Consider the following 16,568-nt stretch of genomic DNA (forward strand, 5'->3'; position numbering starts at 1 on the left):
TTTTATTGTAAACATGAGCAAGGTTGACCCATCTCACGAAGAAAGATATGTGATACCGTCCCAAAATACTTACTCACAACTGTAGAGATGGCAATTTTCCCCGCGGGTGCGGGGCCCCGCGGTGAAAACATGAAATGGGACGGGTTCGGGAGAAAGTTAATGGGTTTAGTTTCGGGGACCTTTCATCAATAAAAAAAATAGATGGTATACGTACGAAATTATTTAATTCTTCAAATTTAAAAAGTTAAAAAATTACTAAATACTAGGGGAAGTAAATATTCATGATGATATTTTACAGGAAATAATTGAAATTTGCACATTTACTAAGCCACAGTCAAATCAAATCTTTTGACTTCCTCTACACGGATACAACTACAGAAACACAGATTGGGCTAAATGACAAATACAAAGAAGGGCCCAAAAACTCTCACATCTGGTGGAAGCTGAAAATATGCAACTAAACATCAATAATTTTCGAACAGAAAAATTTGCAAAATAACCTCGGTCAATTATTTATTTAAAAAAATATCTCCTCGTGTCTATTTGAAATACACATGAGAAGGTCATTTTCTTAATTCGAAGGCTCATTCGAACTTCGGCGTCTCCCGGTCCCGGTAGCACCGCCTCCAGCTCCGCCTTGACCATGGTGGGTGTTTTGTGGTGTCCATTGGGGGGGGGGAGAGGAAGGTCCTTTACATCCAACTAACCTTGTCTCTGCTTGGATTTTGATTTCATGGGCTTATTTTGAATTCTACCGATTCGGTCCAATATCTCCGAGACTTCCTCCATATTGGGCCGACATTTTGGGTCGGGCTCGAGACACTGTAGAATGAGTTCTGATACCTGGAATGCGGCCTTTGGAGGGTATTCGTCGTTAAGTCGAGGGTCGATTAGTTTCTTCAACTTGTTCTTGCGAGTCAACATAGGTTTAGCCCACTCCACCAAATTCGTTTGCATGTTGGGCCGGTTATGGTCTATCACTTGAAGGCCCGTGATGATCTCCAACAGCACCACTCCAAATCCAAAAACATCACTTTTCACATACAAGCGACCTAGAAGAGATCAATAATGCAAACTTTACATCAATATTATTCAAAATGTTGTGATATTATTGTAATTTGAAGATAGTAAATTTAAACAACTACCCGTAGCCATGTATTCGGGAGCAGCATAGCCGAAAGTTCCAACGATATTCGTGGAAATATGCGAATTTCCGTCGATCGGACCCAATTTAGCAAGTCCAAAATCCGAAAGTTTGGCGTTGAATTCCTACAAAACGAAACGAAATTTAGGGACCAATTCGATAAATTCAAATGTTTTTAATTTTCGAGCTAACGAACCTCGTCGAGTAAGATATTTGAAGCCTTGAAGTCTCTATAGATCACTTGCTTCTCGGTTGTATGCAGGAAAGCAGCCCCACGAGCAGCTCCTATTGCTATTTTAATTCGTGTATCCCATGGTATTGTTTCGCCTCCTCCCTCTGAAATAATAAAATTATCAATATACACATAAGATAATAATTAAATTTAATTTTTATCATATAATATATCGCATGTTTCATATATACCAACAATTTTTTTATATATATATAAAAGATATGTTTAAATAATAATTTAAGAATTTATACTTTAAAAAATAAAAATTAAACACTATTTGCTTACTTCTGAAGAGGTGACTTGCCAAGCTTCCTTTTTGCATGTACTCGTACACTAGGAGGAATTGTTCCTGTTCCCAACAATAACCCAATAATTTAACAAGATTTGGGTGGCTGAATTTTCCCAAGAATTTCACCTCCGCCTGTAAATTTAAACCAGTATAATTCTTGATTAATGTAAATATTAATATTATAGAAATCAAAATATTTATTTTCGGAAATTTCAATTAATACAGCTTTAATTTTTTAAGATATATTATTGGTCATATAATTGAAGGAAAAAAAATGGTACTAGTAATTAAAACTTGGACGACAAAGTGGGAGGAACGCACATTATATCGCATTTGACTTCTTGCACTAATTTACAATTTTGACTTCCATGCGCAAGTATTAATCTTTATTTTGGAAAATAAGAGTTAAAATATTTGAATTTTGAAAATAAGAGTTGTAAATATTGAAAATTAGTGTGTAATGATGTATTTATTTTTCGATTATTTCCAAAAAAATTCTATAAATAGTTTTATAAAGTGTGTTTTCATTGTGAATTTTATAAACAATTCAATATGTCATTATGCTTTCATTAAGAAAACAACATCTGGATGTGTAATTATTGATGTATATGTTGATGATTTAAACATCATTGGAACGAATAAAGAAATTCAAGAAGTTGTGTTGTACTTGAAAGAATAATTTGAAACAAAAGACCTTGGAAAAACAAAGTATTGTCTAGGTTTGAAAATTGAATAAAAAAATGTAGAATATTAGTTCATCAGTCAAATTATACGGAAAAAGTTCTTAAACGTTTTAATATGGATAAATCTAATCCTTTAAGTACTCTAATGGTTGTTAGATCATTAAACATAGAAAAGGATCCATTCCGTCCATATGAAGATGATGAAGTTATTCTTGGTCCAGAAGTACCATATTTAAGTGTTATTGATGCCCTTACGTATCTTGCGAAATTGTACAAGACCTAATATATCTTTTGCTAGAAATTTATTGGCAAGATTTAGCTCATATCCAACAAAGAGACACTGGAACGGAATTGAACATATATTCCGTTATCTACGAAGAACGACAGATTTGTGACTTTTGTATTCAAAAGATATCAATCAAAGCATAATTGGTTATGCTGATATTGGGTATTTATCTAATCCACACAAGGCACGTTCCCAAACCAGATATGTATTTACTCGTGGAGGCACTGTAATTTCTTGGAGTTCACAGAAACAAACACTCTTAACAACTTCATCAATTCACGCCGAGATTATTGCACTACATGAAGCAAGTCGTGAATGTGTATGGCTAAAATCAATGACCGAACATATCTAAATCTCATGCGGATTATCAATCAACAAAAAGCTTGTGATACTATATGAATGTAATGTTGCATGTGTTGCTCAAATGAAAGAATGATACATAAAAAGCGACATAACTAAACATATCCTCCTAAGTTCTTTCGCATTCACCCAATAGCTTGAGAAGAATAAAGATATTGATATTCGTTACATTCAATCAAGTGAAAACTCATCAGATCTCTTCACAAAGGCGCTTCCAACGACAATACTCAGAAAGAATAGATATAATATTGAAGATGCGCAATCTACGAAATTTGTGAAGAATTGTTCGTGTTAATATGAAGGAGAGTTTATGTGACTGCACTCTTTTTCCCTTACTATAGTTTTTATCCCAATGGATTTTTCCTAATAAGGTTTTTAACGAGACAGTACAAAACACGTACTAAGACAATGAATCTTATCCAAAATTCAAATGATTATTATATCAATTCCCTTAAAGTTACAATAAAAAACCAAAATCATTTAAAAGTAATATTTTTATTTTTTTTGCACAATATATATACATATATTTATATATTTTTCATATGGCTGTATACTATATAGATATAATAAATTACAGGTTTGTCCGTCGAGAAATCAAAGCAATAATGCTAAAAAAAAAAGGACGCATTTTGGTCGTGAAGTCTTTGCGTGGGCTCACACAAGTGTTAGATATATGTTGACCCATGGCAATGGTCGTCGGTTTATTAGTTGTAAATATTATATTGTAATTTATCAGATTTTCAGAATACATTTATATTTTGTATCTATTTTCATTATTTTTAAATGGTATTATTTCTGTTGTATTATAATATCCAAATTACATTTAATTAATTTTTAAATGTTATTAGAATAATTGTTTTTTAGTTATATGTTTATTTATTAATATGAATTTACCACTTTATTTGTTAAACATCAATTATTTCTATTTACTTTTAGAAATATTATGTATCTACAAAATGACAAAAAAAAAAAAAAAAGAAAACTTTTAGAGTTCGAGTTCATATTATTTTATTGGAAGGCTTTCGAAATTGTTATCATATCTTACCTAAATTTACAAAAATCTAATAAAAATAGAATCGAAACTTCTTCCGAGTCGTTGCTCTATTAATTAATCCCAAACACAAACACTATGCATCAAGTTCGAATTTCTAGTTCAAGCTGAATTTAACATTCTCTCCACTTAGCATACTTTCAAATTCAAAAAAAAAAAAAAAAACGATCAATTTGATTTTAATCCGACTCGATTTAATTTCCATAGAATAAGTTATCGAATTGTCTATCTTTTGAGATATTTATAGTTTTTTGTTTATTTGACACTCTGATACATATTAAAAGAATTTATTACATAATATTAGAGTTCGAGTTCATATTATTAACGATTTTCAATATATATAGTTTTCATATCTTACATAAATTTACAAAAATCTAATAAAAATAGAATTGAAGAAGGTCGAATTTCTAATTCAAGCTCAATTTATCATTTTCTCAACTTAAAATACTTTCAAAATTTGAAAATTTAACTCGATTTAATTCGTTTAAACCCGAAACACCGCAGCATAGTGGTTTATTAAACTCATTTTCTTTTTCATATAGAAAAAAATATATTACCAGCCATTCCTTGAGACCTTGTTCACTATCAGGGTTGGACTTTTTGACAGCAACAGGAATCCCAACCCCGACCCTCGACGGCTCGTAGGTGCTCTCATCCAGCCATCCTTTGAAAACCGTCCCAAATCCTCCCTCCCCCAGCACCGTGTCCGGCCGGAAATTCCTGGTCGCGCTCCTCAGCTGCGCGAACGTGAACATCTTCAAGTTCGGAGTCGTGTTGATCTTCCCGCTCTCCGGTAGCTGCACAGTACCCTCCGCACCACCTCCACCAGGTGGTGACACGTGATCAGTTTTCTGACTCCTGTTCTTGATCCCCTTCCCATCATTATTATTTCCTGCAAGATCAAATCAAAACAAAAGCCGAAAAACTTCTCAACCGTGCATGAATCGGAGGAGATTACACATACAAAAAAGCACACAGACACTCACACCTGAACTAGAGGGCGTGACGGTGCTCAGTTGATTATTAACGGGCTTCGGCCAGCAGTTTCCCATTTTTTTCCTCTGTTTACTCGAAGTTTAATATAAATAATTATGGGAAAATCTAGCGAAATTTGCGAGAAATTCTAAGCAAAGAGTGAGGTTTCTGGGAAGGAAGGAGGGAGCAGAGGAAAATACCAAGGAAAAAAGAGAAACCCTTCTGCCTCCTCGATAATTGATCTTATCATTATTTTATATATATATATATATATATATTTATTTATTTATTTAATATGGCGGACTTATTCTAACTTGACCATTTTACTTACTCCAACTTTTTTTTTGACTCTCAAATTAATTAATTTTTATTTTTTTGGGGACATATTCCCCATGAAATCCAAGATAGATAGATCATGATATAACGTATAAAATATTGCCAATGAAAAGGGGAATTTTTTTGTACGTTAACTCATTACATGCATCGACACGGCCACTTAGGTTCAATTTGTGGTGGTCGGTGGACAATTGCTTTCCAACTCCATGTCATATTACCTTCAAATTCATTCTACTCCTGTTACATTAGCGAGCGAGTATACTATAGATGTAATATTATCTTGTATATATATATATGTTGTGAACATTAAGGGAGCGTTTTCAGACAGTTTTTGTAAGGTCCAGAAAATTTAATTTACGTAATCTGAATGCATGCAATTTAGGGTTTATTTAAAAAAGACGAATTTATTTATTTTTATGCATCTAATGCATAAATATTGCATGATAGGAATCCTTTCACGATTATTTTAAAAGTAGGTGCATTTTGCGCTCGATCGAGCAACGAAGACCGGTGAATTATCAGGGAAAAATATATTTTTATTGCATGTTTAATTTTTATTTTATTAATATAAGATGTTTTAAGTGTATTTTACAAGAAATGAGCTTTGTTGGGTATTTTTATCCGTCAGAGCATATTTTTAATCGATACACAAATTTTAACGATTCAGAAGACTTTTTGAGGGCTCAGGCAATATTTTCAAAAACGTACCTAAACGAAATATTTTTCGAGAGTGTTATTGGGCTTGATGAATTTATTTTATTGCTTAATGGGCTCAAAATCTATTTTAACCCTTTTAATTTAATTAGGACCCATTAGGGTGTTATTATATTAAATCTAAACCTATTTTCACAGACCCTATACCTAATTATCATAGCAGCCACCCCTCACCTCCATTCAACAGCCTCCTCTTAGTTTTCCTCAGCTAAAGGCTTTGGCCATTGGTGCTCTTTCAAGAAAGATCATTTTTCGCCTCTCCGGTGCCTCCCCGACGTGAAATTCATCAAGTTTCGATCTTAAACCTTCAAGGCACGCTATGTATCTTCCTTGCTCATCATTCACGCTATAATCTTATGCTGATATGTTTTTCTTGGTCGTTGGTTGCACGGTTTTTGCATGTTATTACATTATTTATTTTGGTTGTCATGAAACCTTCATGTCACGCATGGTACTCACATTTTCTTGAATATTGTTGCTAGGGGGCTGTCGAGTGGTGTTGCTGAAGGTGTTATGTTCGAGGGTTATGTTGTCCAGGGGCTGGAGTCATGGCTTAGGCGAAGGAGAGGGGGTATCTAAGCGAGTGTGTCTGGTTATGGCTTGTATAGGAGAGATAGAGAGTTTTAGTGGGTACAGCCGTGCATGGATCGTTTCCAGCTAAAGATCCGACCCTTTTGGGTTTGTGACAGGGCTAGGAGAGGGCTGTGAGTGGCTGGTCGTGGTCCATAACTGCTCGAAGGGCTTGGTGCTAAGTTGCTCTCGGGGGTTTGCGAGGATGGATGGTTGCGCACGTCCACAAGTTTGGGGGCTAAAGACGTGGTTCGGTTGGTCCAGGGGTGAGTCCTCAAGCTGTTCAAGGTCCTAGGGTGGCCTCGTTCTAGGCCGTCCATGTCAGGGAAAGCTAGGATCAAGTGAACTCAAGTTGGTGCACTTGGGTATTTAGGTTCATGCGCAAGGATGGCTTCCAGCAACTTCAGCTAGGTTTTGGGCGTCTTATGAGGGTCTGGAAATATTGGATTAGGGGCTGGATTAGGGCTGGATTAGGGGAGTTAAGTTATGGTTTAAGTTTGGAGAAATTTGATTCTCGGGTCGATTCGGGTTAAAACCGGGACCCCGGTCCAATTTTTAAAACGAATCGAATAAACTTTGTAATGAGACCAATTTTACATCTAAAAAATACATTTTGGTACGGTTGGGATATTTTAAGGAGTTTGGTAAGCTTCGAGTCGTAATTTAGAGGTCCAGGGGTAAAACAGTCATTTTGGATTTCTAAGGGAAAATTGGTCATTTTGCACCCATGGTGAGTTTTTGGTCCTGGCAGCACCCCGGACACAAATTTATCATGTTTTTAAATGTTTATGCATCATGATTATGATTTTTATGAAATTATGAAAATTACGTTGCATGTTTGATTTTAAGAAAAATTTACGCATGTGCATGATTTTGATAAGTGATGAAAATGATGATGTTTTGAAGGATGAGAATTAGTTATGACTGACAATGTACATGTAAATGCTTAAGATGTATATGTAAATGCTGATGATGAGGCCTAGGCACAGTGGATGGGTAATAATGTCACTGATGTCCGACAGCCGTCGGGTACCACGGTTTTATGTAGATGGATCCATGATATAATGATTCTTCAGCTGAACACGTCATCAGTTATCGGGAAAGGACATTCAACCGACAGTGGTACACAGCAGACTGTTACTTAGTGGAACGCCGCATTTCAGAGATTGCAGTGTACGGTTGTCAGAGGAATATTGACGTGGCAATCAACGAATATAAAGATTCAAATATTATTTATTGTTACCGTTGGAAGAGAATCCTATAAATAGGAGGAGAAGAATAGTCGCAAAAAAACATACGAACAACTATTCTATTCAATCTTGCTGTTACGCTGCTAAAATCACTACTCGTATTCAAATATCAAAAGCTCACTCTTATCAGATTGATCAGTAGCAATCAAGGCTACATTCACGAGCTTGTTAGCACTTTGAAATCATTGTTAGATTCATTCAGTCATGTTAAATTCAGTCACGCACTGTAAAAGTTTTTGTGAACTAAGAGTTTCAGTTTTGGCAGTGTTAAGTCTAAACTGAAGTGGGTCAGTACAACTTTTGTATTCGATCAAAGTCTTTTAGTGAAAATTCTATCTTCGTGATAGAAAGGGTGACGTAGGAGTTATTCTATTCTCCGAACATCCAGAAACAAACCGTGTGCATTTTATTTCAGTTATTATTTTCAGTCAGTTATTCAATCTCTCAGTCAGTTTACTTCCGCAACTGTTTTTCAGTTAAACTGATTGTTATCGACTGACGAGATACCGAGTGTCAGTTTGTCACTAAACTGAACCCAATTTTTCGAAAAATATATATAATCCGTGAGTGTTTATTCAACCTACCCTTCTAAACATTTATCACCTTCTAACCGATCCTTTCAATATATATATAGCACAATAAATACTTGACAATATTTATAAGTTTTGGTATATATTATATTCTTATAAGATAATAATATATAATATAATAGCTCAGCCCGAAGGAGTTCGAGGGTACTACTGATCCATTCTTGGCAGAGTGATGGATTCAATCTCTGGAGCTGCACTATGAGTATCTGTAGATGAGAGATGGCGACCGGGTCAGGTGCGCCATTTATATGCTGAGGGATGATGCATCCCTATGGTGGGAGGGAGCAGCTCATGCAGTGGGCTTGGTTACCCTCACCTGGGTCAGATTCAAGGAGATATTCTACGGAAAGTACTTTCCAGCTGACGTCAGGGGCCGCCTGACAAGAGAGTTTATGATTCTTCGCTAGGGGAACTCATCTGTGACGGATTTTATCCGCAAGTTTGACATGGGCTACCATTTTTTGCCCATGATAGCAAGAGATGTTACCCAAAAGCTGAGGCATTTCTTGGACGGACTGAGACCCACCCTTTGTCGGGATGTTATGCTGATGAGGACGGCAGGTTATGATGAGGCAACCGCCTACGCTTTTCATGCAGAGCAGGCTCTGCGGGATATAGATTTTGAGATGCAAAGGAAGCGGCATCAGACTCAGTCCAGCTCCCAGCCACAGAAGAAACAGTATTCAAGGCCACCGATGCAGCAGGGGCAGCAGAAGCCCCAGGGAAAGGTTAGGAGACCCCGGCAGCAGATACCTCCTCAGGCGCCCCTAGTGGACAGACAGTCATGCACGCAGTGAAACAAGTTCAATCTCGGCAAGTGTTTATGGGTGACCTACAGATGCTTCGTTTGCGGCAGGAGGGTCACAAAGCAGCAGACTGCCCTAAGAACACGGGCCCCACTAATGGCCGAGCTTATGTGATGCATGCCGAGAAGGCCGATGCAGCGGTAGATTCGACGCTGATTACTGGTAACCCCTATATTTAATATTTTAATTTATTGCATGATTGCTTGGATTTAATGCTGGTAATGAGGATTAATTATTGGGATTGATAACTTAGAAGGAATTAGGAAGCATGCTCTACCTAGTTGAGATTAAGAATGTAATTGTTTAATTGGAGAACTTAGGACCCAATTGTAATAACCAATAATTTAAGAGGTTATTTTTGAATTTTATGTAATTTGGGGAATTCGACATTTAGGTTCGAGAATTTCATAATTTATGAGGTTAAGTTCCAAAAATTTTATGGGGTCATGTTGCAAAAGTTTTACAAAAAATTTAATATTTAATTTTTGCGTAGTAGTTTATTTATGAATTTTAGCGTAGTATTTTATTTATGAATTTTAGCTCAGTAGATTATTAATTTTGTAAATCATGCATGGGTTGTTTTTTTGCTAGATAGATTAAAAACCGTTGCTTCATTAAGCTACGGTTTTTTGAAAGACCGTAGGTTAATAGAGCGACGGTTTTGTAAATAAACGTAGTGACAGGTTTTGTCAAACACCGTCGCTTAATATAGCGACGGTTAAATTATTTGTATAGAACCGTCGCTTAAATTAGATATTTAATGGAACGCGGTGCTCCATAAATTACGAAAACCTAATCTTATCCCAAGAATTTCTTGTTTTTCTATATCAGCTTTGTTTCTATCAGACAATGCACCATTCTATTTCCCCGGATTCAGCATCATGTGCTCTGGCGTTGCTGCTGTAAGTCACTTAGTCAGAATTGAAAATAAAAGCCACATTTACAAAGATATTTGCTCGGTCGGGAAAGTTAAATTATGATGAGTTGCTTGATTTGTACAGATGATAGCTTTCATTCAAAGCACAATGATCATGCCTCCTCCTGCTGCCACTCATTGCAGCATTGATACTACCAACCCTGCAGAGCCCGTAGTTTAAAGCTAATACTTAGCGGCTCAGATTACAGTCTAAATCTTTAGCTGCATCGATCTTTTCATGTATCGATGTGTAAATGAATGTCTATGGAATATGAACTTCATAAGCTAAAGATTTACAAATATAGAAGAAACCAAAGATAAAAAGATAGTGTGTCGAGCTATAATTTGGTTTAGGCAGTCATTTTGGTGATATCATTATTGTTGAATACATGTAAATTTCTTAAAGGTTGTTTCATTCTCATAAAAATGAACCGTGAAAAGGGATAGTAGATAGCGTAGATCCAACGCATCATTCCATTTACTGCTTTCAATTCTTTCACAAAATTGAAAACACAAACCAATTCAAGTAAAGGCCCGCGTGTCATTAGGGTGTGCTGCTAACCATAAATATGCCATCACACCGTATACATCTGCTTAGATGAACATCTATACAAGTTTTGCATTATAATTATTCAACCATAATAAACTGTCACATATCTATTTACAAGCACAATAATATACAGTTCCCCTATAGGCCGAATAAAGGTACATTTAACAGGTAAAACGGATACCTAATATGCTTGAAAGACTATTCTAAGATAAAATACTCCAGTGATCAAACCTAAATGTCTTGTTCTCTAATATGCAAGCTACTTATTAAAAAGTGCAATATGCACTTAGGCTCATGGACAGCATAGTGCATTGACGCAACTTAAGCATGTACCTAGTGACGTGCCTCAGTTGATAAGATCCATATAAACTATCAAACACAAAAGTAAATACTTCCCAGCCTATCAGGATAATTAATGACCATAATCTTTCAATTTACTTTGTATTTACAAACCCCACATTTAAGACACACTTGAAAAGTAGGCAGACAGTTTTTTGTTTTAAAAAAGCATGCAGACTCGAGGTGCGAGCTTCATCAAAAGAATGAACCTTTGATTTGTGTTGAGGCACACCGCGGGAGAACTGATCCTCAAAGCTAGTTGCAATCACTGTATACTTACAATAATGGGTTACAACGTTGCATAGAGATGATCTAGGAAGTCTACCTTTGATGGAAAAATCTTGAAATTTCATGATTACTTTCTTAAACTTAATATTCCCCCTCAACCGCCCAAATCATCTGGTCACGGGATTCTCATAGTTTCTCGTCCTCTCACCAGTTTAATTTAATATACTAAATGCTCAAAAGATTCACTCATTATTCAATGAACGATAAATTAAATCCAATGTGGTGTCCAATAATATCCTCAAGATAACAGTCTTGATATTAATTCAATAGTACGAAAGCTAACATTTTAAAAAAAAAAAATTAAACATGAACTTTAAGGAAATGGATACCTGTACAAAGACGGTGCCATCAGTGTAGGCATGTGGATTGATGGCCCGAGTGGTACGCTGGCCACAAACATTGCAAGTAAATGCAACGCGCATCCGACGCCGTGGGGATTTTGTGAAGAGTGACCACGGGAAAGTGGACACTCGTTCCATATCCAAATCAGAATCCAACCCGACTGGAACTGATGGTCCCTCCATGCTCGATCCTGTAGTCCAACCTCTCACGTTCGCAGCACTTAAAACCAACCCCATCACTGCATCATACATAAACACGCAAAGCCAAATAAATCATGCCCATGAATTGAGTTTATTAAAAAAGAAAGTTTCTCAGCTATGTAACAGCAGTAATTTCCTTGAATCAAAAGTTCAAGTTCCGTAAAGAAAAGGGAGCTGGAAGGGAAGAAATTATGCAAATCATAAAAATCTTCGAACAATTAGAAAGGGGAAAAAACAAAGCTCATGTACCTTGGAGAGCATTCGATTTCTGAGAACGGGGAAGAGAGAAGAATCAGCACAATCCGACTGGGGATCGGGTTCACAGTTATTCTTACCATCGTTATTATCTGCAAGAAAACAAACAAGAAATCAAAAAGGATCAGAGAGCTGAATAACAAAAAGGAGAGAAAACATAAGGGAAAAAAACACAGAGAGCTGACTTCCGGGGAAGGAGGAAAAACGGACGAGACGTCGGTTAGAAAGATGCTTCGATTTATTGGGGGAGAATATCGGCAGAGAAACGGCGCCGGTGGTGGTGGTTATCGTTTCCATATCCGATGAATTATCGAATTCAGCAGGGAGAAAATTTGTAATGGGCGGTGAACGAGAGAAAATCGAAAGGAATTGCCGTCGACAGTGATCCCACCAATCCAATTTGCTGCGCTGACCAAAAGAAAAGAAAAATGGTTTGAATAGCTTAGCTGTGAGGAGGAGATATTTTGCCTTGTTTGTGAGGAGCTGGACATTAGTTTGGGCTTAGCTTAAGAACTATGTCAAAACCTACTTTTGTTGCTTTTCAATTACAGACCCACGTAAATAAAGCCCATTAAGGTTCTTGTCTCCTTGTTTTCATATAATAAAAATTGGATATTTGGTTCAAACTTATATTGTATTAATTCAGTTATCCACCAAAATCGATTTAACTGAATTTTTTTTATAGGAATGGGTAGCTGAATTAACCGATGTTTTTTCAAAATAAAGTATAAAAAAATAATAATTATATGAAATTTTTATTATAATAAAAAAATTAAACCTAATTTTTTTATTTATAATATTTATTTTAAAAAAGCCCTAGAATTATACGGGTTTTCAACCTAATTTTTTTTTCAAGGAAAAGTGGTTTCATCTGAACGACACCGTTTAGACCTAAAAACCCTAACCCCCCTCGTCATACTACTTTCTTCTCTCGGCCGGAGTTTACGTTCTCCTCCTTGCCCCATAAGAGGTTCGTATTTTTGCATCTGCCCGTTCAATTCTTCTTCTGAATTACTTGATCCTTTTTTGTCATCTGTTTTTCTGAGAAACAACGTTAAAATTCAAGTATTTCTCAAACAAGTGCTAGATACTTTGATTGTGAGATAGATCTCATTAAATTTATTATTCGTGCTTTGAAAATGCTGACACACTTCATGTGAATATACCTGTTGTGTCTGACCCGAAAACTGATTAGTTTTGTTCTTGCTGGTCCATGGTACTGATTTAAAACGTTCGTAATCGCAGGGAATATATTTTTTTCCGTTGACTGTACAACCAATAGGTAGTGTTCTTTACTGTGAAATAGAGGAACCATGAGGTTGGAGAAGTGTTAGTTTTGTTCTTCTACTGTTTATCCTGGGCACGGGATTCACTATGTTCGAAATGATGTTAAGGTTAGAGTTTTCATTCTACCTATTTCTCTCTATATAGTTTTGTTTTTTGCCAAAATTGTGGTTAAACTTGATTAAAATTTGGAGTGACTCATGGAAGATCATATCTATTAAAAACTTCATCTTTAATTTGGTTATTTGTCTCACAGTTTCACTTATGTGAAGCGTTATTAATCTCTGATGTATTTGTTTAGCTGGAATGGATCGATTGGCAGGATACTGATTGTTTTCACCTGTCTGTGAAATTGTAAATTTCTAAAATGGGATGTGCTTGAGCGTGAGGGGAAATTTTGATTACGAATTTGACATAGTTTTTATTATAATGTTTTAATTTGATGAGAAGGGCATAACTGTTATCACATTGCTTTATCTTGTTTAGTAGGCTGACATATGCAGCTAAGCTTTTGGGGATTTTGTTACAGTAGTTGTACTCTGGGATGATGATCAATCAAATTTCGATTCTCAAATGTATATGAAAGAAGATTAAGTGCTTTCTCTCAAAACTTGGTTACAACTAGTGTTTGTTTTTAGTTTTTGTACAATTTGAGTCCATAAATGGCCAACCTTTTGGTTATGCAGATCTTTAGGTTTTGTCGTTCTAAATGCCACAAAAACTTCAAGATGAAGAGGAACCCTCGTAAAGTAAAATGGACCAAGGCTTACAGACGGCTACATGGCAAGGACATGACTCAGGTTAGAATTGTCATCACTGTTCATTCATATCTTACTCGATTCAACTGCGACAAGCTAATATCTCTCTTTGGTGTTGTTTGAACTTAAAGGATTCAACATTTGAATTTGAGAGGAAACGCAATAGGCCCGAGAGATATGATATGAATGTGACAGAAAATACTCTCAAGGATATAGAGAAAATCGATAAAGTCAGAATTGATAGGGAAGCAAGGCACCACGCCAAGAGGTTCTTCCTTGCCAACCATTGAATGTTTTTGTTTATCAATTTATATTTAATGGTTATTGACATGTATTACAACTTTGAACAAAATGAAGGGAAAGAAGGCCCAGTTGCAGAGAGAGGCATCAAGGGAACTGGAACAGAGCATTCACATGGTCAAAGCGCCTGCTATTCTCCAGCAAGATCCCTCACTCACATTACCAAAGATCAAGGTCCAAGTTTCCCAACAGAAAACCGAGGACAATTGCATGGAGGAATAATTGAATTATGTTGGCTCGCTGTCTTTTTACTTATCAGATTTCCTGTTTTATGAGTGTAACGAAACTGAATCTTCCATTGGACTCTGATAATTCGATCCTTAATTATGGCTATTTGGATATTTTGTATTACAGTGTGCGCTGGGTGTTAATAGAGTGGATTAAAAAAATAAGTTAACCAAAATAGGAAAACTAAGCACACTACATTGATTTCTCTGACGAGTTATGCACGAGGTTACTCAGTAATAAGGCTAAAGCTTCAAGTTCATATGTATTCTGCATTTCCTTTTTGTTTTTCCATACACATAATTATAACGCTCGAGTCAAATGATGGGATTGCTCTATCTTTAGTCTCTCCCTGTACTCTTTCAGTTCTCTCTGATACCTTTCTTTGTCCTGGACTCCATAGCTTTGGTAAATCTGTGTTACAATTATACATATGATGCAAATGAATACACATGGGACTCGGGAAATATAATTTATACAACTGTAATTAAAGTATGGATTGCATCTGATAACAAATCATATATATAGATGGCCATATAGTCGTACCATTCTTTCATCAGAGGAGAGCTTGTTCCATGACTCCCCTATCATCTTTGTGAACTCCCTCTCTCTATTCGGGTATAGAGATTTCAGATGTGAATGCCTTTCTGCAAAAAAGAAGTTGTACCCGCTCCTGTTGGGTTTCGGACGGCCCGGATCTCCTGATCTTCTTTGTCTCCTCCGACCTGTTTGGTTAAGCTGTTGGGTGTAGGATATGATAGTGTTGCAGGGTCGAGGAGTCAACACAGAATTACCAACAGGACAGCTTGGATGATAGAGCACACCATTTAGTGTCTCCTCCCCCACTTTGATTGAAACCAGGTATCCACAATCAAATTTTTCATCAGTTGTTCCAATGGCTTGGAAAGAGGAACTTGTTGTTGAGAAAATAATAAGTTACACAAGATGTATTTGTGGGATTTGTTGTCATGCTATAGGATAAAATAATTAAATCGTATACATTATTTTTGTAAAATATATTTTTCGAATATATAATGTAAGTTTCGATTAAAAAAATATCTGATAAAGATGACGGTCATATTCAACTTGTATATGACTAGCGTGTTAACCCTCTGTTCATTATGTAGAGCTCAAATTCAGTACACGTATAACCCATGCATTTATTTAATTTTAAAATGAGTCTTACTGGTGCATGATTTAGTTAAATGCATTATTTTAAATTATTTACGTTTATGTAATGCACGTTAAAATGTGTTTCGAGTTTCATGTTTCAGGCGATTATTCGAGGCGGGATCGAGGAATAGAGACCAGTGACGAGTTTGGCAATTTTTTTAACGCAGTATTTTATTTTAAGTTGAGGTTGGGGCATTTTAAATAATTTGTTAAGTTTCAGCATCTTTAAAGCCTAAATTATTTATTTAGGAATTTTGGAGTTTTAAAACTTTTAAAGATTTATTTCTTGTGCACTTTATTTTAAATTAAGGGATTTTGTTAAAGTTAGAGGTGGATTAGCATTTTTATTAATTGTTAATTACTAATTAAGCAATTTATTTACCTAATTAACATCCCTAATCCCTTCCCCACTACCCAAACACACGCACACACACACTCACACACACAAACACACGACACAAACACACACACACATACTTTCAGATTTTTTATTATTTCAGAGGAGAGAAAAGTTAGGGTTCTTAGCCCTAGTAGCAGCCGCCCCTCCCTCTTCAAGAATTTCAGGGATTTTCGTCCCTTTTCTTCAAGGAAAATAGTGCCACGTTCGTCCCGGATCGTCTCTCGCATCATTCCCGCTTCGGTGTCGTTGTTC

The 16,568-nt window shown here is 36.0% G+C and overlaps 1 protein-coding gene, 1 long non-coding RNA gene and 1 pseudogene across 2 annotated transcripts; 1 reads left to right on the forward strand and 2 right to left on the reverse strand.

Moving 5' to 3' along the window:
- Positions 1–302: 302 nt before the first annotated feature.
- On the reverse strand, positions 303–5,262 carry LOC142547347 (putative serine/threonine-protein kinase PIX13). The gene is made up of 7 exons (XM_075655606.1): positions 5,221–5,262; positions 5,034–5,106; positions 4,603–4,937; positions 1,662–1,797; positions 1,341–1,480; positions 1,146–1,269; positions 303–1,052 (listed from the first exon to the last, which is right to left on the reverse strand). Exons 2-7 carry the CDS (start codon positions 5,095–5,097, stop codon positions 703–705), a joined length of 1,149 nt encoding a protein of 382 aa, XP_075511721.1. The 5' UTR covers positions 5,098–5,106; positions 5,221–5,262; the 3' UTR covers positions 303–702.
- A 6,412-nt stretch (positions 5,263–11,674) lies between these two features.
- LOC142547348 (uncharacterized) lies at positions 11,675–12,651 on the reverse strand. The gene is made up of 3 exons (XR_012820666.1): positions 12,362–12,651; positions 12,171–12,268; positions 11,675–11,959 (listed from the first exon to the last, which is right to left on the reverse strand). It is a non-coding gene; the product is annotated as an uncharacterized LOC142547348 (long non-coding RNA).
- A 770-nt stretch (positions 12,652–13,421) lies between these two features.
- LOC142547349 (putative ribosome biogenesis protein RLP24) lies at positions 13,422–14,869 on the forward strand (annotated as a pseudogene).
- Positions 14,870–16,568: the final 1,699 nt, after the last annotated feature.

This window comes from Primulina tabacum, chromosome 5 (assembly GCF_025594145.1).
Source record: "Primulina tabacum isolate GXHZ01 chromosome 5, ASM2559414v2, whole genome shotgun sequence".
Lineage (NCBI taxonomy): Eukaryota > Viridiplantae > Streptophyta > Magnoliopsida > Lamiales > Gesneriaceae > Primulina > Primulina tabacum.

Excerpts from the sequence above, each read along its gene's own strand:
- LOC142547347 (XM_075655606.1), bottom strand. The coding sequence starts at position 5,097 with ATGGGAAACTGCTGGCCGAAGCCCGTTAATAATCAACTGAGCACCGTC. Across the intron at positions 1,798-4,602 it reads AAGGTCTCAAGGAATGGCTG|GCGGAGGTGAAATTCTTGGG; the intron begins GTAATATATTTT and ends TTAAATTTACAG. Across the intron at positions 1,481-1,661 it reads GGCAAGTCACCTCTTCAGAA|AGGGAGGAGGCGAAACAATA; the intron begins GTAAGCAAATAG and ends TTATTATTTCAG.